Genomic DNA, 24,505 nt, shown 5'->3' on the forward strand with positions numbered 1-24,505 from the left:
TTGTACTGTAAAAACGTAAAAATAGTTTATGTTCAAGAGAGTCTCAAGCAAGATGTTACCTCTACTGACCAGAGATACAAACTTACGCCTGTTTGGTGAGTTGAGTGGCTGTTTGGCGCACTAAAAACTAGTTTCCTGTACTTCAATTATGTTAAATAATTGTTAAATGACTAAAAAATTTAATATAAAACTTGGAAAATTATTTAATAGTACAACCTTCTTGATATTTACTCAAATGGGAACGAATTTAAGCCCTAGAACCGATTACTGTATTGGCTGACTTATATTCCAGCTGGTGAGCAAGCGAAAACATGTTGAGAGGAATTCGTAAGGAATTCGTTAACCGAATTTTTTTCGTCAACCGAATTAAATATTCTTATGGAAGGTAATTAGTTAGCTGAAATTTCGTTAGCCAAGGCGTTCGTTAACCGTGGGACCACTGTAGTTAATATGCAGCTTCTCACATGTCAGTGGCTGATCGTCGCATGCAACTTGTACTAGACAAGGTTTCACGCTGGATTACAGAATTTGGTTTCAGATTTTCTCCCTTAAAGACAGATGCTATGCTTTTCTGCTGCCTCCAAGGTGTTCACCTAGATTCCGATCTACAGCTCTAGGGGCAAGGTGTGAGGTGTGTCACAGAGACCCGTTTCCTGGGCATTATCGTCGACAATCTGCTTACATGACAGTCACATACTCATTACCTCAATGAGTCTTGCCAGCGTGCTCTCAAGTTATTGAGAGTCTTGGGGCACACATCATGGGGTGCTGACTGAGGAACTCTGCTACACCTTTACCACATGCTAGTTAAACTCAAACTGGATAATGGGTGTGAGGTGTACTCCTTAGCCACTGAGGCTAGACTCAATACACTGAACTCTATTCATGCTGGGGTGCGACCGGTGCCTTCAGGTCCTACTAGTTGATGCTGATGAGCCACCCCTTAATCTTCAATGTCCGTATCTCCAGCCGAGTGTTGCTTTCACCACCACCACCTTCCGCAATCTGTAACCAACACTTGTGTAGTTGATGAGACTTGATGTCCCCACACTACACTCAGCATCTGGGCCTCCCACGACCTTTTGGCTTCATGATAAGGGAAGTGGGAGAATTCTTTGTCTTCCTCCTATTCATGTATGCCCCATGCGGTTCCCTAGTGCTGCTCTGTGGTTTCTCCCTGAAGTTCAAGTTTGTCAGTATTTTAATGAAAGGAAGGACTTACTTCCTCTCTGTGTTGTCCATTCTCTTGTTTTAGAGTATGCCTTCTCTCACAGGGGGACTATCCCTGTATACACCTAAGTCGGGTGCAGGGGTGGGTTTTTTGGTGGTCTTTCCCGTTATGGCATCTATTTTTACTGCAGAGCTTTCAGGTATTCATCAGAGTATGAATCTCCTATCCACTCTGCTGACTGTTTTAGGACTAGGCTTTAGATAGTTCCCATGTCCCACAGGATCACAACTTTTTTTTTAACGGCCATTAACCCACCTGGGCACAGGTCATTTTAATGACCCACATCAATGCCTCGGGGGCAAAAATATAATAAAACAATAATAATTACGATGATGATAATGATAATAATAATTAAATTAATTAAAAATACAGCCATGCGCCGGTTAACGTCCTAGATACGTTCTTGGAAACATGACGTTAACCAAAATGGACGTTGTCCGATCATCGCAGAAACTTTGTATTTATACTTACGTGTATGTGGGATACTATATACGTACATATACGCTTTTACTCTTAAATCACTACTGTAATGTGATACAGGTGATTAATTTTTATCTCTTGTGCAAAATACATGACGTTTATATTAAAATTATTCACTGTTTTACAAGGATTCCAGCAACGCCGGGCAGATGGGGGAGAGAGAGGGAGGGAGCGAGCGAGGGGGCGTGGGGAGAGGGGAGGTAGTACGTTTGACAGTTGGCACAGGCCCAGGTCTAACACGTGTATATTTATCAGTTCTTAAGTGACTAAGCTTCTCTCTTATAAATGACCTGGGTGAATATAATTAACATTGCTGGGATTCTTGTAACATACTGATTAATTTGAATATTAACATGCTATCATTTGCACTAGACAAAACAATTTTAGTACCGTAATCAAATTACAGGTTGTACCTCTGTAGTCCGGCATTCTGTGGTCCGGAAATTCCCATGGTCCGGAACAATTTTAGTTTGTCCAATAGGTAGATAGGCAGCTTTTCTTTTTTTTTTTTACTTATCTGAATTATTATTGCAGGAGTATTAAATTTTTGCCCCTCAGGCCCCAATGTCCACAGGTTCTATCCTGACACAAGGCACGGCGAACTGTTACTGCAACACTGCCCCGAGAATCATCAGTACCTTTATTGATTTCAACTCCCACACCCGACTCTAGCCACGAATTCTTAGTCCTCAGACTTCTCTCGTAGTGGCTAAGGTCCATATGGATGAGGCAGGCACATCTGCTACTCCTCATCTTTCCTCCACCAGCAATCCTGCTACTACAAAAATATCAGCAAAACTCTACCGAGGGTCCTCAGAGTCTCTGGAGGTAGACGATTCTCTGGCCAAAGTATCAATGATAGAATTGTCCGAGTATTATGAACAAAGTGAGACCTCTTTGCTAACTTTAGAACCTAATTCTGAATCCCAGACACGCCAACAGATGTCAGCTCATGCTGGCGCCTCCTTCTCAGAGACGGCGACTGATCCTCTTCCTGAAGTGTCTGGTGACAAGACCCCAGCTAAAATAGAGCTGGCAGCTTGGACCTGTGGCACAGGAGTCACTTCTACAGATCATCCATCTGGGAAGCCAACTCCAGGGGTTAACTCTGGTGTGGGTACACCAGATGGGTCTACTTCTGGGTTGTCTGTGGCCACAAAGCCACAAACACCTCTTTCTACCCTGGGGCAGGACAGAAAAGCCTAGTCCCTCACAAGCCGCCCCCCTTTAACAGGGAGACTATAAGAGGCGCTCGTTATGGTACACTCCCGGTGCATCCTCCAAGCTCCAACATCCAAACTAAGCCTAAACGCCTGTTGGGGGCTGCACACTCACCTACCCCGTACCTAGATCCCCAATAATCATAGCTACACTCTGCTCTCTCCTCTCTTTGTGTGTTTGTCCTTAAGACAATTATTTCTTTTACTTTTTTTCATAGTATGTATGTAGCAATGTGTGTACATGTAACTGAGTAAAAATAAATGAAGAAAATTAAGTACAGTTGACCCTTGCCATAGGTTCCAAGAAATGGCGCGAATTGGCAAAACCACGAATAACTACTTTAACTACCATAGTGCACTACTGTATACCTGTACCAAACAACTGACCAGCCACGGCAGCACTCATCCCCTCTTTTAACTTATCTAATAATAAAACTTTCTTTGTCAGGGTCATCACTGACTTCTACCTTTTACATTTCACTCCACTAGCATCACTATCACTGACACTAGGCAGACTTTTAAGGGCCATTTCACATAGAAACACTAAAGTTTTGAGAGTACAACACGAGATGCTGCGTGGGGTGACTCATGTGCTGTGGGAAAAGGTTTGCAAGCTAGCCACCTTCTGCCTACCGCGAATCGTTGAAATCGCGAATCGCAAACTTGCAAATGACAAGGGTCTATTGTATATTTACCCATGAATACAAGTTGAAAAACAACAATAGCACCTCACAGCTTGGCCTAGTAGCCTGATGGTTACAGTGACAAGTCTAACCTCGCTACAATGCCATGATTAATCACTCTTAAGCACTATTATATCAGTAAACACTAATAATAACAGGAAATCCAGTGAAATATGGCAGGGAGCGAGGAGCGTTACAAGAGCAAACAAAGCTCTTACTAGTAGTCACTCACTTGCTCCCGTCGCCAGGCATATGATCGAAATACCTGTACGTATGGAAGAAATACATATCTTGTAATTAATTTGAAAATGGTGGTAGGCACAATGATTAACAAATTATATAAACCATGCATTTACCTACAATAACACAATAAGAAACATTGTATCATTACTACAGTGATTTACCGGATCCGAATCTTCGAGGGTTCACTGCCAACTGGCAATGTGGCATTTTCTTCTTTTATTTTATTTGTTAGTTTAATTTGTTTTTAGTCCTCACATTTCTTAATTCAGTAAACCCTTGAAGATCCAGAACCCGGGAAATCCGGATTTCGGAAGATCCGGACAAAATTTTTTGAGGTTCTGGGCTAAAAACCCTCCTAGAAGTTTACCTAAGAAACAATCCCAAACCAAAGCAAAGAACATTTTAGGGCCGTGGGCGCTGCTTGACCCGTCAGTTGTTTGGACACAGATGCCTGAGGAGGTGGGAAACATAAACAGAGTTGACAATTGTTGTTTGTGGTAAGATTATATCATTCATTCTTATTATGTTATCATAGATTATTGCATGATATACTGTAATTTGTTTATCACTACAGATTAGTACAGTAGACTCGCAACTTATGCATATTTTCCTTACGAGGTTTCAACCATACGCAGATTACCCAAGGGGTTAGGTTACAATTTCCAATTTCAAACTCAAATTTTTCAAAATGGGTTGTAAGCGCCCCAAACACTAGCCCGCCAAAACTCCACCCCCGCCATCCAAACTCTCTGTATTCAGTTGCCAAGTGGGTATTGTCAAGTAACACCTGCCTCTTGTGTGTGTGTCAATTTAGTGCGCTTAAACCTCTCTCATACTCATTCTTAATGCCCAAACACAAGCCAACCTCTGCCTCTGGTTCTCCATCGAAGAAACAACGCTCTCTGATGACCTTGGAAGAAAAAGTGGCCATTTTACACTTAATAAAAGGCGGGCTGTCGATTGCTGCTGTGGCGCGGAGGTACGGACGCAACGAATCAAGCGTGAGGTCCATCAAGATTTGGGAGACGGAAATTCGTGAAGCCGTGTCTAAAAGTGTCTCATTTACTGCTAAGGTGACTAGCCAGGTTAGAGATGTAACTCTAGTGAAGGTGGAGAAGGCATTAAACATCTGGAACTTTATGACCAGTTTAAATCTGAGGTTCCTCAGGGCAAAGCATCCACCAGCTCTGAGAAGAATTTTAAAGCCAGTGCAGGTTGGCTCGACAGTTTCAGTAAGCATTTCAACCTGAAAAATATTAGAATTACTGGCTAATCGGCATCGGCGGACAAGGCAGCTGCATGGGTGTTCCCAGACGAATTCAGGAAATTGATTGAGGAAAATGGATATCTTCCAGAGCCGGTCTTCAACGCTGATGAAACAGATTTGTTTTGGAAGAAAATGCCAACCAGAACCTACATTTCCAAGTCTGAGAAGCAGGCCGCCAGGTTCAAGGCTGCGAAGGACCGCATCACCATCCTACTATGTGGCAATGCAGCAGGGCATATGATAAAGCCAGGCTTGATTTATAAGTCTGCCAACCCTCGTGCTCTAAAGGGAGAAAATAAGAATCCCTCCTCTTCTACAGGCAGTCAAACAAGAAAGCCTGGGTGACAGCAATGCTTTTCCTTGAGTGATTCTACAAATGTTTTATCCCTGAGGTAAAGAGCTACCTAGAGAAGCTGGGCCTGCCTTTCAAGGTGTTGCTGGTCGTTGACAACACACCAGGCCACCCGGATGCCATAAAATTCGCTCACGATGACATCGAGGTAGTGTTCCTGCCACCCAACACCACCTCCATCCTCTCGACCAGGGCATGATTCAGTGCTTTAAGGCAGCGTATACACGCCTCACCTTCGTCCGTATTCGCAACTCCATGGAAGACGGCTTATATTGGAAGATGGAAGATGACTTATATTGCAGATGATAACTTATATTACCGGTGATGACTTATATTGCAGATGATGACTTATATTACAGGTGATGACTTATATTACAGGTGATGACTTATATTACAGGTGATGACTTATATTACAGGTGATGACTTATATTACAGGTGATGACTTATATTACAGGTGATGACTTATATTACAGGTAATGGCACCTATTCAAAAGATGATGCCTTAGGTAAATCAGTCTTGTCAACAAGAGCCAAATGTGTATTTATTGTTCCTTATTTTTTCAGTCAGTGTTTGATGCTGATCCACAGACACTGTGCAACATAGCCCTTCTGCAACAGGGGGCGCTGTTGGTGGCTCAGGGTATTGAGATCATCACACGGCCATCAGCAGGTCAACTTACTGAAGATTATACTGGCCCTGATCTGACCACCATTACCAGTAAACTTGGGGGTGGAGAGACTGTGGAGACCCAGTCTATCATCACTACACTGGAAGAAGCTACAAACATGGTCCGCAGACTTGCACAGGTCATTAATAGTCAACTACTTTTATGGAAATCTTCAAGAACAGCAGATAATTTCTTCCTCATACATTTTTTACTTGTTTAGGGAGACATGTATATCTACCCCAATGCATCAAACCAGCCAAATGCTTGAACACAGAAGTGGACATCAGTTGTGTATGTTTTAACTTCTGCGAAGTCACAAGTGTGCCAAACTATTTATCTTCCACTGTATTCTTTGTTTTGCAAGTTATCATCATCATGTGACTAAAAATTTTAAGCTGGTGTTTTATCATCACTTGTGAAACTTCATCCTATCTCTTTGGTTTACAGAAGATCGACTTTTTTTTCTACATGTGTAGAAAACTTAACAAAGTATTACACTTCTTCAGTTACATCATTACTGCAGTTGAATCTTCATTGTAGATTATGGAGAAAACTATAACCATTGTGTTTGAAATGTTTTTCTGTATATTCACACTTGCATCTATCCTACAGGTGTCTTGTGAAGTCAAACCTGTGAGAGAACAGCATCTACAGTTGCTGCAAGGAATATCTCAGGTGCTGACAAGTATACCTCTTCCATATCCTCGGTTCTTCTTCCAGACCCTACAGAAGACCACCATAACCCTCGCTCTTCTTCCTCAACCTCGCACACCAGGCGACCCCATCTCTGTTCAGGTTTGTTACCTTGACAGGCTCCTTCAGAAGTCCTCATCAAGTTTGCTTTTTATGTCAGATGCCGTGATGATCAGGAATTAAGCTTATTTCTTATCCAAATTCGGTTCCTATGATTTTGGGTTTAGATCATAAATACTGTACCTCTACAGGTATATTGGTATGTGCCCAACAAAGTACTTAAAGAGGAGGATAGTTATGGGAACTGTTTAGCCTGGTTTCTGACAGCATTGCTGGGGTTATACAGGGTGGTATGAGTTCATTTATCCCATCTTCTACCAAAACTTTCATTATACAATCATGGATTGATCACTCCTGCTCTCTTGCATGCAGGGTGAGAGATAGGGTATATCAAGTTATGAAACTCTCTCCTTCTCCTATTTCGTTTAGGAATCGTTGTAATATTATTCTTCGTAGGGCCAAACGGAATTTTTTTAAAAGAAAGACTGCTGTCCTGACTAATTCTTCTTCTAGTAAATCCTTCTGGTCCTCAACCAAAAACATCTGTAATAACTTCTGCACTCCTTCTTTTCCCTCCTCTCTTCTGACCTGATAGCTCTATAGCCAACTCTCCCCCTGACAAAGCCAATCTCTGTGGCACCCTATTCTCTTCTAATTCCACCTTAAACGACTCCTACTCTATCCTTCCTATCCCTGCTCCTCCTACTGAACTTATGCACTTTCCTATAATTTCCACTCGCAAGGTTGCCGGTGTGTTATCCAGGTTAGATGTGAGTAAGGAGCATGGACCGGACGGAATACCCTCTCATGTTCTGAGGGAGTGTGCTGAAGCTCTGACCCCCGTGTTTGCTTGCCTCTTTTGCCTCTGCCTCAAAACCCAAACTTTTCCTTCTTCTTGGAAGCATGCCTTGGTTCAGCCCATCCCGAAGATGGGTGACTATTCTAATCCCTCTTAATATCGCCCCATTGCCCTAACTTCATCCCTCTCTAAGATTTTCCAAACTATCTTGAACTCCCATTTTCTCCGTCACCTTGAACACTACTCTCTTTTGTTGGATCACCAGTATGGCTTTTGCCAGGCGAGATCTACTGGTGATCTGCTCTCCTATTGCACCCATCTTTGGTCATCCTCTTTTAGGGATTATGGGGAAACTTTAGTCGTGGCCCTCGACATCTCCAAAGCATTTGACAGGGTATGGCACAAGTCTTTGCTTTCTAAACTTCCCTCCTATAGTTTCTCACCCCCACTTTGTTTTCTAAACTCTAGCTTCCTTGAGAACCAATCCATTGCAGTTGTTGTCGAGGGTTCGACCTCTCACTCTTTCTCTACCAATTGTGGTGTCCTACAGGGTTCTGTTTTTTCACCAATTCTCTTCCTTCTTTTTATCAATGATTTACTTCACACTACGACTAATTCTATCCATTCTTACGCTAATGATTCTACTCTTCACTCTTCTTCACATTTTCCCCTTCCCCCTAACTCTCAAACTAGATCTGTTTCCAGAGCTGATATCTATCAATGCGGATCTGTGCAGCATCTCTGAATGGGGAAGTAGAAACTTGGTTAAATTCAATAGTAATAAAACTCAGTATTTACCTATTACACTTTCTATATTTGATGATCTCCCACCAATTACATTTCAGGGCGCTATCATTCTGCCAAATACTAAAATAGATATGCTAGGCCTCACCATTTCCTCTAATATGTCATGGAAGCCACACATCCTCAACATTGCTAAAGCTGCCTCCCGAAAGTTGGGAATGCTGTACAGATGCTGTAGTTACTTCACTCCTGAGCAGTTGCTTCAAGTATATAAGGGATTTATTCTTCCTAACTTGGAGTACTGCTCTCATATCTGGGGTGGCTCTTCTTCTGTCCAACTGTTAGATAGGGTGGAATCAAAGGCATTTCGTCTTATAAACTCTCCTCCTTTAGTTGATAATCTTTCTTCCCTTTCTCTTCGCCGCAATGTTGCTTCACTCTCTCTCTTTTACAGGTACTTTAACGGGCAATGTTCGGTGGATTTGGCATCCTGTGTACCGCCAGCAAGGCCGTGGGCTCATAACACTCGTCTTGCCCGAGGTGCCCACCATTTCTCTGTGGATGTCAGTCACACTAGAATAACCCGTTATAGTGCATCCTTCTTTCCTCACACAGCCAAACTGTGGAATGCTCTGCCTTCTTCTGTGTTCCCATACTTATACACTCTGTCTCACTTTAAAAAGCTGGTTTTCTGGCATCTTCGTGGTATAGATTAATACAGTACAGGTTGTACCTCTCTAGTCCGGCAACCTCAGGACCTGACCGGTGCTGGACCATGGAAATTCACCCTTTTCCTGGATAGATAGTGACTTGTGCTTATGCTTGGAAGCACTAGCACCACTTTCTCTGCTTCATGGTCTCTTTGAAGACATATTGAGGGGTTAAATGTCGTACAGTAGCTTCTCATATTTCGCGAGTTTTTATTTCAACGTTTTTTCTTTGAACACAAAAACAAAACAATTTAAAATTTTGACGGCGGAAACTCGAATTTCGACGGGTTTGAACGGCCCACCAACGTTCAGACGATGTGCACAATCATGTAAACAGCGTCATTTCTCTTATGTACAAAAGATTCATTATTGTTTATTACTGAATGTCTTTTTGATTGAATTAATGTTTATGTGTGCAAAATGGGCAATACAATTCATTAATAATACGTAGAAAATTAAAACACACGAGGAAATGACACAGCATTGTTTTCGTAATGCTTACAAAACCAGTAACTAATTGGTTCTACATATAAAACTGAAGAAAATAAGACCCTGATTGTAGCTGTAGCAAAATTAATGTAAAAAAATTAATATGGTTGTTTGAAGTACCTGTAATGTTATTTAATGTTAATAAATGGAACAATATAAGTAGCTGACCATTAATGGTAAAAAAAAGTGAGACTGCGTGTATGTAAGTGGGCACATGTGAAAACATATCATCATTACTCTACATAAGAAAATGAAAGCAATACTTATTTAATGCTCATATGTATTGAAGGGTTAAATGTTGTACTCTGTATAGACAAATAGAGAGAGACAGAGAGAGCAGCCGAACTGCCGGATGTAAACAAACCTTAATTCCCCGCGGCTTTGTTGTTATTGTTTTTTATGGGGATTAGCCCACCCAGGTATAGGTCACTCACCCACATTGGGGCCTGAGGGGCAAAAATTTAATACTCCTGTAATAATAATAATAATTCAGATAAGTAAAAAAAAAAAAAAAAAAGCTGCCTATCTACCTATTGGACAAACTAAAATCGCGCCGAACCACGGGAGTTTCCGGACCACAGAATGCCGGACTGCAGAGGTACAACCTGTATAACCTTTTTCTTTTCTATTTTTAATTTCTTTCTGTTCTTATTTTTTCTCCCCCTAGGCCCCGTTGTGGGTCGTTCGACCTGTTTCCGGGTGGGCTTATTCCCGTAAAAAAAAAGAGGAAAAAAAAAGGGAGTATCATAGAGTTTAAGGGGGTAGTGTTGTGTTGTTCTGTGCTGGTGCTTTTTTTTTTTTAGAATAAAATTTGTGGGGATTCATAATGTTTGGTGATTGTTTATATACTACTTGTATGAAGATGCAGATGGTGTAAAGCTATATTTAATTTTCCAGACATCCTCACAGTTAGCAGTGAAAGTTGAAGGTGTTATTGGTCATGGTAAAAGACCAGGTCTTTTCCGATCTGTTCGCTCTGTCACCCTGACTGTAAATTCTGTTATTCAGAATCGTCCTCAGCACACACTGGATATGAAGGTGATTAAATTGTTGTATTGTATTCAATTGGTTTATATTTTTTATAATAAATATAAAGAACAGACAAGTGCTGTTGTCAAATTTGTTACCCAAGGCATAATATTTATTAACCAGTGGTCACTCAAGAGGCATTTGCTTACTAAAGAGCTTTGTTTCAAATCTCTTCTGGTTTATCATAAGTAAAGCTATAAAATTACTATACACTACTGTACTATATGTATTTCACATACTGTACTGTACCAAGTTCAATATTGTATTTGCCAAAACTTTTCATTCACAACATGTTTCATTGTTTCATGTCATTTGATAACTTTTTTTCTTTGGAATTTATCTCAGTTTTTATGACTGGAGTGCTATACAGGAATAACTCGCTATTCTCAACTCCACTTTTCCACAATTTATATTTTAGCACCCCTCTTTGATATTCGCAAAGCACACCCAGCTTATTCTCAAATGAAAAATTACAATGCCCTACAATAATACAGTAGACCCTTGCCATTCACGAGGGATAGGTTTCAAGAAATGGCATGAATTGGCAAAACCATGAATAGCCTACTGAGATAGTAGGCAGCTACCGAACAGGGAGGTACTACCGCCTGGGAAGATATTGGCAGCATAATGTGTTGTCTAATGGTAGACCCTGCTGCCATATGACATCACGAAAATTGTGACCAAGTCCCAGGTTGCTGATCTGACTTTCTACCTCATTTACACACAATTGTAGGGTCTCAATTGTTTCTATTACATGACAAAACATTATACATATAGCGTTTCTTACTGTTGATTTTTTTTCATTCTTGCATTTCTTTGTATTTATTACCACAGTGTTGTTATTATTATTATTATTACCGTATATCTCGGCTTATAAGATGGAATTTGAACATTAAAAAAATCTGCCCAAAGTTAGGGGGTCGTCTAAACCACCAAGTATAAAATTCTTACCTCTTAGATATTGTGGTTTAGTGTGTCAAGAGTGGTGATGGAAACATCGTAAGCCACTCACAATGTCCTACCACTAATTATTTTATACTGAAACTTACGTTTGGCAAGCTGGATTCAAATTAAGATTACCGGTATATTAAAATAATAAAAATGTATTATAAACCTGTCTAACATACCGTAAAAGAGAATTATACCCCTGTAATAAACACAGCTATCATCACACACCCCTCCCCATGCCCCCCCCATTTGCCAGTGAGGAGACAAGAAAGGGAAAGTGACCGCGAGATTGGGCTATTTTTAGCCGTGGAGGTGGTCAGTAATGCATATCGGTATATTTACTGATAATAATACTTAAAATTTATTTTTTTACAAGGAATATTCAGTAAATGACTACATTAATTCTTGAAACTACTGACAGTTAAATACAGACGCTTAAGTGACGTCACTAGTGTTTACACTACACCAGCTGGTAACATTTGATGCCATTACTTGAAGTGAATTGGCCTTATTTAAAGTAACTAACCATAAATAAATACAAAAAGTAAAAAAAAGATCAAAAGTGAGAAATAATATACTGTATGTATGTTGTGTTGTCAAAGTTAGAGGAACAATTCAAACTGCAATTGTGTGTAAATGAGGCAGAAAGTCAGGTCAGCGCTGAACCTGGGACTTGGTCACAATTTTCGTGATGCCATATGGCAGCAGGGTCTACCATTAGACAACACATTATGCTTCCAACATCTTCCCAGGCGGTAGTATCTACCTGTTTGGTAGCTGCCTGCTACCTACACAATTTTTAGTAATATTACTTTGATACATGATAAATTAGACAATGAAAATATACATCAAATTTAATTACCAAGACGCTTCCCATTGGCAGCTGTAAGAAGAGGGGGAGATGGGCTATTTTTATCCCGTCTTTGTGTCTGAAGTGGCCAGTAATACCATATATTTACTGATCATAATACTTATCTCCAATAAATAATTAATTTAAAATTTATTTTTTACATAGAATATTCAGTAAATGACTTTTAAATAAATAAACAAATAATTCAGTAAAACTATTTCAAGTAAATGTAAAATAAGCAAAGAAATGTTATTTACCACCACCCCTTCCCTCTGGCTCAGAGTGAGATGGAGGGGAGATAAAGAAGGCTATTTATAGCCCGTCTTTGTGTCTGAAGTGACCAGTACTCTAATGCACCATAAATAATTCATTTAACATTTATTTTTTGTACATATATTTTGTTGTATATATATATATATATATATATATATATGTATATATATATATATATATATATATATATACAGTCAACCCTCACTTTACGCGGTTAATGTAACCCGCAGGGTCCTGCGGAAAGTGAGGAACGCGTAAAGTGAATAACATAACATATGGGATTAATTGAAATAGAGCCCGGGCCGACCCCCAAACTCCACTTTTTGACGACACACAACTATGTTGTAGTAAAAATTTTATCTTAACTTTATGATGGTATGAAAAAACAAGTAATATAGAAGAGGTTAGGTTAGGAAAAATAAAGGTTAACATAGGAAAAATAAAGGTTAGGTTAGAAAAACTAAAAGTTAGGTGGAACACTTACGTTAGTAGAAGAGATGGGTCGGCATACGGGGATGGAGGCTGGTTCCGAGGCAGAGGGCAGATTACTGGCCCTCAGGTGAATCACCATTACTCGGTGAATCACCATCACTGTCACTTACAGTTGTCAGGGCTTCCCTGACAAATCCCTCAAAGTCATCTTCACTGTCATTATCACTGGCTTGGGCTGGCTGTCGTGGGTTGCGGGCGAAGAACTCGGTTATGCTTTTTTGACGGCTGGTGTTTATGTTGTCGTGATACACCGTGATGTACAGCTCCATAGCCTGCACCAGCCGGGTATGGAAGACTTCATAGCGGTCATCGTCATTGTCGCGGGAAAGGAAGGACTTCATTTTCTCTGCACACTCCATGGCACCCTTAATATCACTATGAGTTAAACTGTGTTCTTTGGAGAATGACGCACCTTCTTCCTCCTCTTCACTAACGTGATCTCCTTCCAACATCTCGTCGTCAGTCACTTCAGGATCTCTGATCACCTCCAGGATGTCGTCGTTGGTGGTCTCGGAGAAGCCTGGAACTGTAACAGTCTGCGCAGCTTCTCTGGCAAGATCCACTGCTACTGCAACAGTCTGAACCTCACCAGTCACAGATTGACTCCTCCTCTCACCTGGTATTCCATGCAACACATGTCTCCATGCGTGACGAATTGTAGCAATAGACAGCTGATCCCATGACTCCACCAAGAAGTCCACAGCTTTCTTGATGTTAAATACTCTCCAGAATTGTTTGAACAGTATTTTTTGCTGTGCCAACTGTTGATCCTCATCTTCTTCGCTCTTGCTATCAGTGGTGGTGTCACTCAGGTTATGCAACTCTTCCCTGGTGTTGGTGTAGTCGTTTAGGAGTTTGAATTTTTTTGTTGAGAATGCAGCTTTTACATTACAGATTAACTCTTGGTCCATGGGCTGTAATATAGACGTAGTGTTGGGAGGAAGGAAGACCACTTTTACGTTGGGGTGACGATCTAACAGTAGGGGCGAGTGTCCTGGTGCGTTGTCCAGCAGCAACAAAATCTTGAATGGCACATTCTGTCGCTCACAGAATTTCTTTACATCAGGAACAAAACAGTCATCAAACCAGGAGAGGGACAGTGTAGAGAACATCCACGCCTTACGTGCGGTCAGCCAGTGGACATTTAGGTTGGTCATGTCCATGGTTTTGTAGGCGTGCGGCTTGCGTGCTGTGTGGATCACCGATAACTTGAGCTTACAGGTACCGGAGGCATTGGTGGTAAACAGGACGGTGATGCGTTCCTTCTGCATCTTCCGGCCCCGAATCCTGCTGACATTCTTTACAACGAATGACTTGGAAGGTAGCTTTTTCCAGAAAAGACCAGATTCGTCCATGTTAAACACCTGGTCGTCGGTGTACTGTCCTTCCTCCATAATCTCACGTAAAAACGGAGGAAATTCCCTAGCCGCAGCACGGTCAGCACTCGCTTCTTCACCACCAATGTTTATATTGGTGATCTTGTTCTGGATCTTAAACCTCTGTAACCACCCAGAGGAAGCATTAAAGGGTTTGGCCTGTGTAATTCCCATCTTTCGTGCCACTGCGATGTACAGTTCACGTGCGTAGTCCTTAACAGAGCGCGTGTCGACCGCCATGTTCCGTCGCGCCTGACGCACCAAGTACCTCACAAGTAATTTTTCTGTCTTGAGAAGCACCTGGTTGTGAAAATACTTGATCATAGAAGCACCTGTAGACTTTGTGATCTTCATGTGCTCCTTTATCTTGGCTGCATCCTTCTTTATTGTTCGAATCGTAGATTCATTCACACCATGCTGGCACGCCAAATCAACCTGCCTTGTTCCTTTCTCCATCTCTTGGATGATGGTATACTTCACCTCGTAGCTTAAGGAACGTCGTGTCTTCTTTGGCTTAGTGCCGCTGGGTCCAGGTAAGGAAAGGTTTCTCTCTGGGGATGGTGGTCCGGCGGAAGCCATTTTACTGAACAATGGATGCACGATTACACGGTGTGGCCTTGAGGGATGAAACTGCCTCGGCTAGGTCAAGCGTCGTCTTTCCTCCCTCCCTCCCACCCCCGGGTGGACACGTCATAATACTTTAAGCCAATTACAGCTAGCAGCAGAGGGGGGTAGGGATGCATGGCCAATCACAGTCCGATACGTCATATGACGTCAGTGATAACGCAACAAAGACACACACTGCGCAACCTTACCGCGTGGCTTGCCCAAGCGGAGGGAGGAGGAGGGAGGGCGAGAGCACAGGCAGGCAGGCGGGCAGGTGGGGCGAATCTAAAAATAGCGTCGCGCCGGACACTCTCCGCGTAATGGGGTTCACGCACCGCGTAATGTGAGCACGTTAGGTTCTGGCAAGGCACCGCGTTAACGTGGAAACGCGGAATGTGGGACCGCGTAAAGTGAGGGTTAACTGTATATGAGAAATCGCGTTAAGTGAAACCGCGTAAAGCGGGGTAATACTGTATCTGTGTATATATATATATATATATATATATATATATATATATATATATATATATATATATATATATATATATATATATATATATATATATATATATATATATATATATATATATATATATGATGATCGTTTTGAATATAAACATCATGGATTTTGCATTAGACATACAAATTTTAGATCTAATGTAATAATTTGGTTTACGCAAAGCAAATATTTTATCGTTTGTGCAAAATATATGAAGTTTACATTCAAAATATTCCCTGGCCTGCAAGGAATCTAGAAATGTCAATTATATTATCCTAACTTTAGTCTGGGTTATTATTTATTACTAAAAATGTAAATATACTATTTTCTCCCAATCGCTTCTCTGGTAGGGAGGGAAGGTGGGGGGTAGGAAGGGAGGGAGGGTGGAGGTGGGGTATTTTGATCGACAGATAGTGTCTTTGAAGAATATTTCTTTGTTTATTTACTGAAGATATTTGTTTTAGCTCATAAAATTCATACAAATTACCCGGCCAGAATATAATTTACATTGCTGGAATTCTTACAATATGATGATCATTTTGAATATAAACATCATGGATTTTGCATTAGACATAGAAATTTTAGATCTAATGTAATAATTTGGTTTACACAAAGCAAATATTTTATCTTTTGTGCAAAATATATGAAGTTTACATTCAAAATATTCCCTGACCTGCAAGGAATCCAGAAATGTCAATTATATTATCCTAACTTTAGTCTTGGGTATTATTTATTACTAAATGTTAAAATCTAGTGTTTTCACCCAACATTTCTCTGGTAGGGAGGGATGGTGGGGGGTGGGGGGGGAGGGTTGGGACCGACCGACCAGCTGGCGTGAGTGTGAGGAGGGGGGGGTGAGGCAATGTGGGGTACTTTGATTGACAGATAGTGTCGTGAAGAATATTTTTTTTTTTATTAACTGAAGATATTTGTTTTAGCTCATAAAATTCATACAAATTACTCGGCCAGAATATAATTTACATTGCTGGAATTCTTACAATATGATGATCATTTTGAATATAAACATCATGAATTTTGCATTAGACATACAAATTTTAGATCTAATTTAATAATTTGGTTTACACAAAGCAAATATTTTATCTTTTATCCAAATTATATGAAGTTTACATTCAAAATATTCCCTGACCTGCAAGGAATCCAGAAATGTCAATTATATTATCCTAACTTTAGTCTGAGGTATTATTTATCGTGATTAGCTTGAATTTACACATGCTATAGTTTGCATTAGACATACAAATTTTAGTTTTAATTAATTTTATTACAGAGGGCTAAAATTTTTATCTCTTGTGCAAAATATATGACTTTTATATTCAAATTATTCGCTGTCTTGCAAGGATTCCAGAATGTAAATTTTATTCTCCTAACTTTAGTCTGTGATATTATATAAGATAAAAACTGTAAGCCTATAACCACCCAACCCTGGCTGGGAAGATCTCCAGTCTCCCACATGTAGTGATACTATTCCCAACTGTTAATGTGGAAATTTTTTCTTTTGTTTTATTTGCATAATTGTTATTTTTTCCTCACATTTACTAGTATTACAGTACTATACATGCAACCCTGATCCCTAATAGGTTCGAATAATGACGAGTATTCAGTATATCGAAAAATATGTGGTGAAAGTTGCCGGCTGGCAACACACTCCCCTATTTACATTAATTCTTTTGGAGAAAATTGCTCCGATATTTGCAATAACTTTCAATAACTTTCAATAACTTTTAGGAATGCATTCCTTGGAATAACCGGGGTATTCCTGTACAGTATATGGAAAATTGTACTCCAGTTTTCAAAAAATAAATTTACGAAAACTGTTTGAGAGCAAAACTCTTAAATAAATTGAGGAATGCCTTAATAAAATACAGTTGTCAGATGTTTACATATTCACCTTCTCATAGCCATTTTCCATCCTAGTGTGGGTTAACCATAATCACCTTATGGCAGCTCTCAGTGATAGTGATGCAGTGTGTCTTGCAGCCTTTTTCATCAGGTTCTTAACTTTCTTCGTATCATCTTGGCCTACCTCTAGGTTTCCTTCCCTCCTTATCTAGAATCGTGCATCTCTTGGCCAAGTTTGTCTCATCCATTCCAAAACCATATTACTGCCATACAACATCACACTTCTCATACCTGTTGCCATTCACTCAAGGGTCCTTTTGCTGTCAGCAAAGGTAGTCACACCCTGAACTTCCTATGTCACTTGATACTGCTTCTAAAAACTGAGTAGGTTTAATACTACTTCCAGGACTGCACACATCACTCATGTAGAACTAATTGATGCAGTCCAGTTATACCTCTAGGTTGAATGTCTAGAGGATGGGGATGGCCCAATTCAGCGCCGCCAATTCAGCGCCGCCGTTTCAGCGCCGCCGTTTCAGCGCCAGCCCATTTCAGCGCCAGACTATTCAGCGCCGAGACCTTTCAGCGCCTGTGCGTTCCGTTCAACTCAGAAGCTATCTGTCTTTCATTAACGTGGTATAACACTGTATACTACACTTGATTTATATTATGTTGTATTCAACTTATTAATATTTGGTTAGGTTAGGTTAGGTTAGGTTAGGTTAAATCAACCAATCCAATAAATATGTATGATTCTTTGAAGAAATTATTGATTTGGTGGCGCTGAAACGGTGGCACTGAATAGTCTGGCGCTGAAATGGGCTGGCGCTGAAACGGCGGCGCTGAAACGGCGGCGCTGAAACGGCGGCGCTGAATCGTACCCTACCCCAAGAGGATGGCTAAAATCTAATTTTTTTTATTGTTGCAGATTGAGCCAAATGAGATGCTGACACAGACAGTAGAGCCACACAATGATTTCTTTGCTGCACAATTCCTGCTTGGCTTCCCTGTTCCAGGCCTTTATCAGGTAAATATAATGATGCACTATGACATTAACCTTCTTGCACATCAGTGGATTCAAACAATGTCAACACGTGTTTTTCAAAGTTAAACTAGCTGTAAATAAAGAATATTTTCTTTAAAATAACACTGCACTGCGCTATATATTGTCAATATGTAAAATAAATTTCAAAATGACCAATAATTTGCTTGGAAACACAGAAAAAAAGCGTTTAGTTGAAGAGAGTCTCAAGCAAGATGTTACCTCCAGTGAAAACAGAGAGAGACTAACGCCGGTTTGCTGTGTTAAGAGGCTGGATGCCGCGCATTAAACTAGTCACTTTACCTTCAATTATGTTCAATAATTGTGAAAATGACTAAAAAATTGAATATTAAACTTTTAAAATTATTGAATAGTATAAACTTCTTGATATTTATTAAAATAGTAAGGAATTTAAGCCCTAGAACCGATTAATGTATTGGCGGACTGATACTAAAGCTGGTTGCCCGGTCAGTGCAAGCAAAAACATGTTGAGGTCAGTTCGTAAGAAATTCGTTAACCGAATTTTTGTTCGTTAACCGAATTGAAGATCCTTATGGAAGGCAGTTCGTTAACCGAAATTTCGTTAACCGAGGCGTTCGTTAAACGAGGGGTCACTGTATTTGCGAATCCGTGAATGCTAAACCCGCGTATGTGAAGGGCCGACTGTACAGTAATTGGTTCTATGTTTACATTCGTTTCCAGTTGAGTAAATATCAAGAAAGTTGTGCTTTTGAATATTTTTTTCATTTTTTATATTAAAATTATTGGTCATTCTAATTTAGTTAACATATTGAAAAAAATATATTACAGTACAGGGAACAGTTTTTGTGTGCCCATCAGCTGATCGAATCACCCACCAACGCTTCTCAGTTTAACTTTGTTTACAGTGGAGTGAACATCCTGTTTGTTGGTCTCTTGAATATTTTTGCATTTTTACGTTAAAATTATTGGTCATTCTGAAATTTAGTTCATGTATTGATAATATACAGTGCAGAAATTATTATGAAACATGAAGAAGGCATTAGAACCTATGCACTCTGTAAAGAAAATGGCATGTCATCATCGACTGCCTCTACAATCAGCTGTTTGATATGTAAACAAAGCTGCCGGGAATACAACATACACACCTCAAAGTAAGTTAAAGTACAGTACAATATTCTATTGTTTTTTATTTATTATTATACAGCATACTGTACAGTAGAGTACTGTACACCTAGACCCCGACTTACGACTATATGGACTTACGTCCATTGGTACTTACGACCTGCTTTGACCGTACGTCCATACGGGACATACGACTGCGACCGCCGTGACCAAAATTTTTTTCAAATGACGTGCGCATTTTCTATACCGAAACGTTTCCGTCCCGGGCGAGAGGGAGGGGTGGCTTGGGTCGCCTCGTGGCTACACTCACTCAGTGGAGCGCTTTGTTTGTGTTTGGCTATCGTATCCTATACTGATCGCGCTGTGAACTTTCGTTATTATTGTATTTAATTGACTTTATAATGACTGGAAAGCGTAAAAGTGAGAGTGCTGGTGGTACTCCAAGGAAAAGGAGACAGGCAATTACTTTTGAGATGAAACTGAAGATAATAACACAGTATGAGAATGGAAAAACAGTAGCAACGATCTCACGCGACCTAGGTTTCTCACACTCGACTATATCCACTATTCTGAAGGACAAGGAACGTATTCGTGAAGTAGTGAAAGGAACAACACCTATAAAGGGAACTATAATAACAAAGAAAAGACAAGGTCCTATCCACGATATGGAAAAATTATTGGTGATATGGATAGAAGACCAGATGCAGAAGCGTGTACCCTTAAGTGTTCTAACCATACAGGCTAAAGCAAGAAGCCTGTTCCAAAGCCTGAAGGAGCAGGCAGGAGATGAATGTGATCAAACCTTTACAGGAAGTCAAGGGTGGTTTGATAGATTTAAAAAACGCTACAGTCTACACAGTGTTAAGGTGAGTGGAGAGGCAGCTAGTGCCGATGTTGGTGCTGCCGAAGCTTTTAAGGAGGAGTTAGATGATGTGATTGTGGAAGGGAATTATTTGCCAGAGCAAATATTCAATGTGGATGAGACTCGATTATTGTGGAAACGCATGCCTGACCGGACATACATCCACAAAGAGGCAAAAAAAATGCCCGGATTCAAGGCATTCAAGGACAGAATTACACTTCTGTTGGGGGGGAATGTTGCTGGTTTCAAGCTAAAGCCCTTCATGTCAGCAAGCACACACTGCCAGTGTTTTATCGCATTAACAAGAAAGCCTGGATGACCCTAGTACTATTTGAGGATTGGTTCATGACTTGTTTCATTCCACGAGCCAAGGAGTATTGTCTGCAACAAAGGATTCCATTCAAGATTTTACTGATTTTGGATAATGCTCCGGGACACCCACCACACCTGGACGACATGCACCCTGATGTTAAGGTAGTGTACATGCCACCTAACACTACCTCTATCATCCAACCCATGGATCAAGGTGCTATTTCTGCCTTTAAAGCGTATTATTTACGCACGACCTTCGCTCAGGCTGTTGCTGCTACTGAAGGTGAGAAAACGCTCAGACAGTTTTGGAAGGAGTACAACATTTTGTCATGTATAAAGAACATTAGTGCAGCATGGGATCAGGTTACAAAACATTGCATGAATGGAATATGGAAGAAAATCCTGAAAAGATATGTGAACAGTTTCAAAGGATTTAATGAAAGTGAAGTTATTTTGGATATTAGTAACAAGATAGTGGAGTTAGGTAAACAGCTGGAGTTAGAAATTGATACTGAAGATGTTGGACAGTTGGTTGAAAGTGTAGCAGAAGAACTCAGTAACGAGGATCTTATTGAACTAGATGCACAGAAAGTTGCAGAGGAAGAAGAGAGACAAAATGTAGAAGAAGAGCCTGCACCCCCAAAAAGTTTTCAGTGAAACATATGGCAGAGGCATTTGCTACAATTAATAAAGCAATGCAAATGTTTGATGACATGGATCAAAATTATGAGCGTTATGCCAAAGTTGACAGAATGATCCAAGATTCACTTGCTTGCTACAGAGAAATTTATAATGAAAAGAAAAAGAAAACTGTGCAGTCTAAATTGGACACCTATTTCAAGAAGTCCCCCAGTACTGGCTCCTCACGCCCCACCAGTGCTGCCTCTTCACTCCCTCAAGATGATCCAATACCTTCAACCAGCAAGTTACCACAGTACATAAACCTGTCTGAAGGAAGCGACATTGATGACCCACCCAGCCCTGTCTCCTCTTCTGCTTCTTCCAATTAATATAGTCTCCATGTATCCTGTAAATAGAAAATTATGGGGGCCCCGTGTGCATTCAGCTGACTACATTTAAGGTAAGTGCTCAGTCACACTGTATCCATTCCTCATTATTTATTACTTTTACTGTACTGTATCCATTCCTCATTATTTTTTACGTTTAGTGTACTGTATTTCATTGTAGATTTTTAAAAAAAATTTGAAAAAAAAAAAATTTTGAATTTTTTTTTTTGAAAATTTTTTATTTTTTATTTTTATCTATATCGGACTTACGACCATATCGGACTTACGACCTGGATTTGGGTCCCTAACCCCGTCGTAAGTCGGGGTCTAGGTGTATTTAGTTTATATTTAATGTTTTGTTAATTCTATTACCGGTATACAGTACTTTGTATGTACTTTTTCTGTGAGTTGGAACCAATTACCCAATATCCCATTGAAATAATGGATTCAGTTAACAAAATTTTTGGTTAACGAACGACTCTGTGGAACCATTTGTGTTCGTTAATTGAGGGACCACTGTACTGTATTTCAAATACTTTTTTATATTCATATATAACTACTGTAGTTTGAACATTCAGGATAAGTCTTTCGGGTGCCTACCCACACCCGAGGACTTATCCCGAATGTTCCAATAATAATTTCAGATTACTAAATAGTATCCCGAACCGAATCGCGTATACAGTAGACTCGTAACTTTCGTGAGGGTTAAGTTCCTGGGACCTCACTTGTGGGGGTACGTAATATTGGTTCACACTCAGGATGGGATGGAGAAAGGAAACTCACAATGTGCTCTCTGTATACATATTGTATGGATGTACAATGCAGCTTGGTGCTGGGAAGGCAGCATGGTTACAAGTGTTGAGTAGAGAGAGCTGGTTGGTGAGGGTGCTCAGAGGAGGACCAGCTTGTGGGTCGCCATGCTCGCCGGCAGGAGCGAGGGCCGCCAGGCAAGAGCAGAGGAGGTGGTGTTGAGAGATGTTGCTTGCTGGTGGCGGTATGTAGAAAGAGATTGGTCACCACGAGGTGAGGTCTTATATAGCGGGGGTAGGCGTGGCTTAATAGTTGACCTCAGTCATGTAAGGCGGCGCTGGTTGCTGACCTAGACCACGAGGGCAGGCTGGTGAAATCGTGGGGTCGGCTACTCAGCGACAAAAGCGTCTGTAGGGGAAGAATCCACTACACACTCCTAAAAATCCCCTAAATCGCCCTTAGATCACTATATATACACATGCTCACTAGAACTCTTAAATCATTACTGTAATGTAATACAGGTCCACAATCCCTTATCCCTTATTATTTTGAGGTGTGTAATGTCTACATTCAAATTATTTGCTGTCTTGAAAGGATTCTAGCAATGCAAATTATATTCTCCTAACTTTAGTCTGTGACATTTTATAAGATAATTTTTTTTAAGCCTAAAACTACCTTCACACCTTCACCCCTGGGAAGAGAGAGGTGATGTGTTGACAGCCAGGCAGGGGAGAGGAGTGGGGGGTGAGGTGAGATATTCATCAGCCAGGGGGGGGAGGGGGGGACATTAATCCCGTGTGTCTTATCTGTCATATAGAAGAGTATAAGTTTTTCGCTTATAAAATGTCATTGCTGGGATTCTTGTAAGACAGTGATTAATTTGAATATAAACATGCTATAGTTTGCACTAGACATAAAAATCTTAGAAATTATTTAGTACATTTGAGTATAGTACAGGTTTGCCCTTAGGACAATTATTTCTTTTACTTTTTTTTTTTAGGATGGTGTGTGCATGTAAAGGAGTAAAAATAAATTAAGAAAATTATGTATATCAAGCAGGGTGGAGTGTTTTGCGGGCTAGCGTTTGGCGCTCTGACGATCCATTGTGAGAATTTTGAGCTTGAAATTGGAAATTGTAACCTAATCCCGGGGTAATCCGCGTATAGTTGAAACCGCTTAAGAAAAATACACATAAGTTGCTAGTGTACTGTATTTGGTTTAAAACAATGAATTACAGCTCAGAGGATGCTTTTGGGTTAATAATAAGTAACCCGAGTGTGTAAAAAAAATGGCCGTCTGAGTGTTACTGGGTGGCAAATGCAACACTGGGCTACACAACTACGTGCTATCTCCATGGATATTATTCTTTGTTTAGGATATTTTTTTTTTCATATTTTCCCCTCATTTATCATTCATTTCAATAAGTGGTCAGTTTCTCAGGATTGCATCTTGATCACTAAGTGAGGGATACCAGTAAGGCATAAAAACTTTGTGCTAGTTGTATCAGAAAATTATGGTTTCTAAAAATTTCAGAAATCACAAAACTTTATTGACACACTTAGGTATTGTTCCAAGAGGTCACAACATTCTCTGGCAGGCTATTACAACAATTAATGGAATTATTTTGATATCAACACTTGATTGTGAAGAAATTTTGCTGTACTGTACGCCCAGATAATTCGCGGATATTAATTTCGTGGTCCCCTATTATTCGCGGAAGACACCCTGGATGTATCCAAGAATGTCTGCGGGTGGTTTTAAAGTTTCTGGCATTTTTGCAGCCGGGACAGGGAGCCATTCATTCTAGAGACAGTAATTTCCTTTACCTGTATTGTATATATGTGTGTGTATGTCTACAC

General features: G+C 40.3%; 1 protein-coding gene across 2 annotated transcripts in view; it reads left to right on the plus strand.

The window, feature by feature from the left end:
- The window catches only part of LOC121869940 (integrator complex subunit 7-like), a 39,633-nt gene that overhangs the window by 12,977 nt on the left and 2,151 nt on the right, over nt 1–24,505 (plus strand). Inside the window, exons 3-6 of one of the 2 annotated variants that reach the window (XM_042371509.1) lie at nt 6,041–6,283; nt 6,757–6,939; nt 10,537–10,677; nt 18,498–18,596. In XM_042371509.1, the coding sequence (XP_042227443.1) occupies nt 6,041–6,283; nt 6,757–6,939; nt 10,537–10,677; nt 18,498–18,596 (666 nt within the window). The remainder of the gene's footprint in view (nt 1–6,040; nt 6,284–6,756; nt 6,940–10,536; nt 10,678–18,497; nt 18,597–24,505) is intronic. The other variant, XM_042371510.1, reaches the window with a different exon arrangement.

This window comes from Homarus americanus, unplaced genomic scaffold, assembly GCF_018991925.1.
Source record: "Homarus americanus isolate GMGI-L3 unplaced genomic scaffold, GMGI_Hamer_2.0 scaffold14467, whole genome shotgun sequence".
Taxonomy (NCBI): domain Eukaryota; kingdom Metazoa; phylum Arthropoda; class Malacostraca; order Decapoda; family Nephropidae; genus Homarus; species Homarus americanus.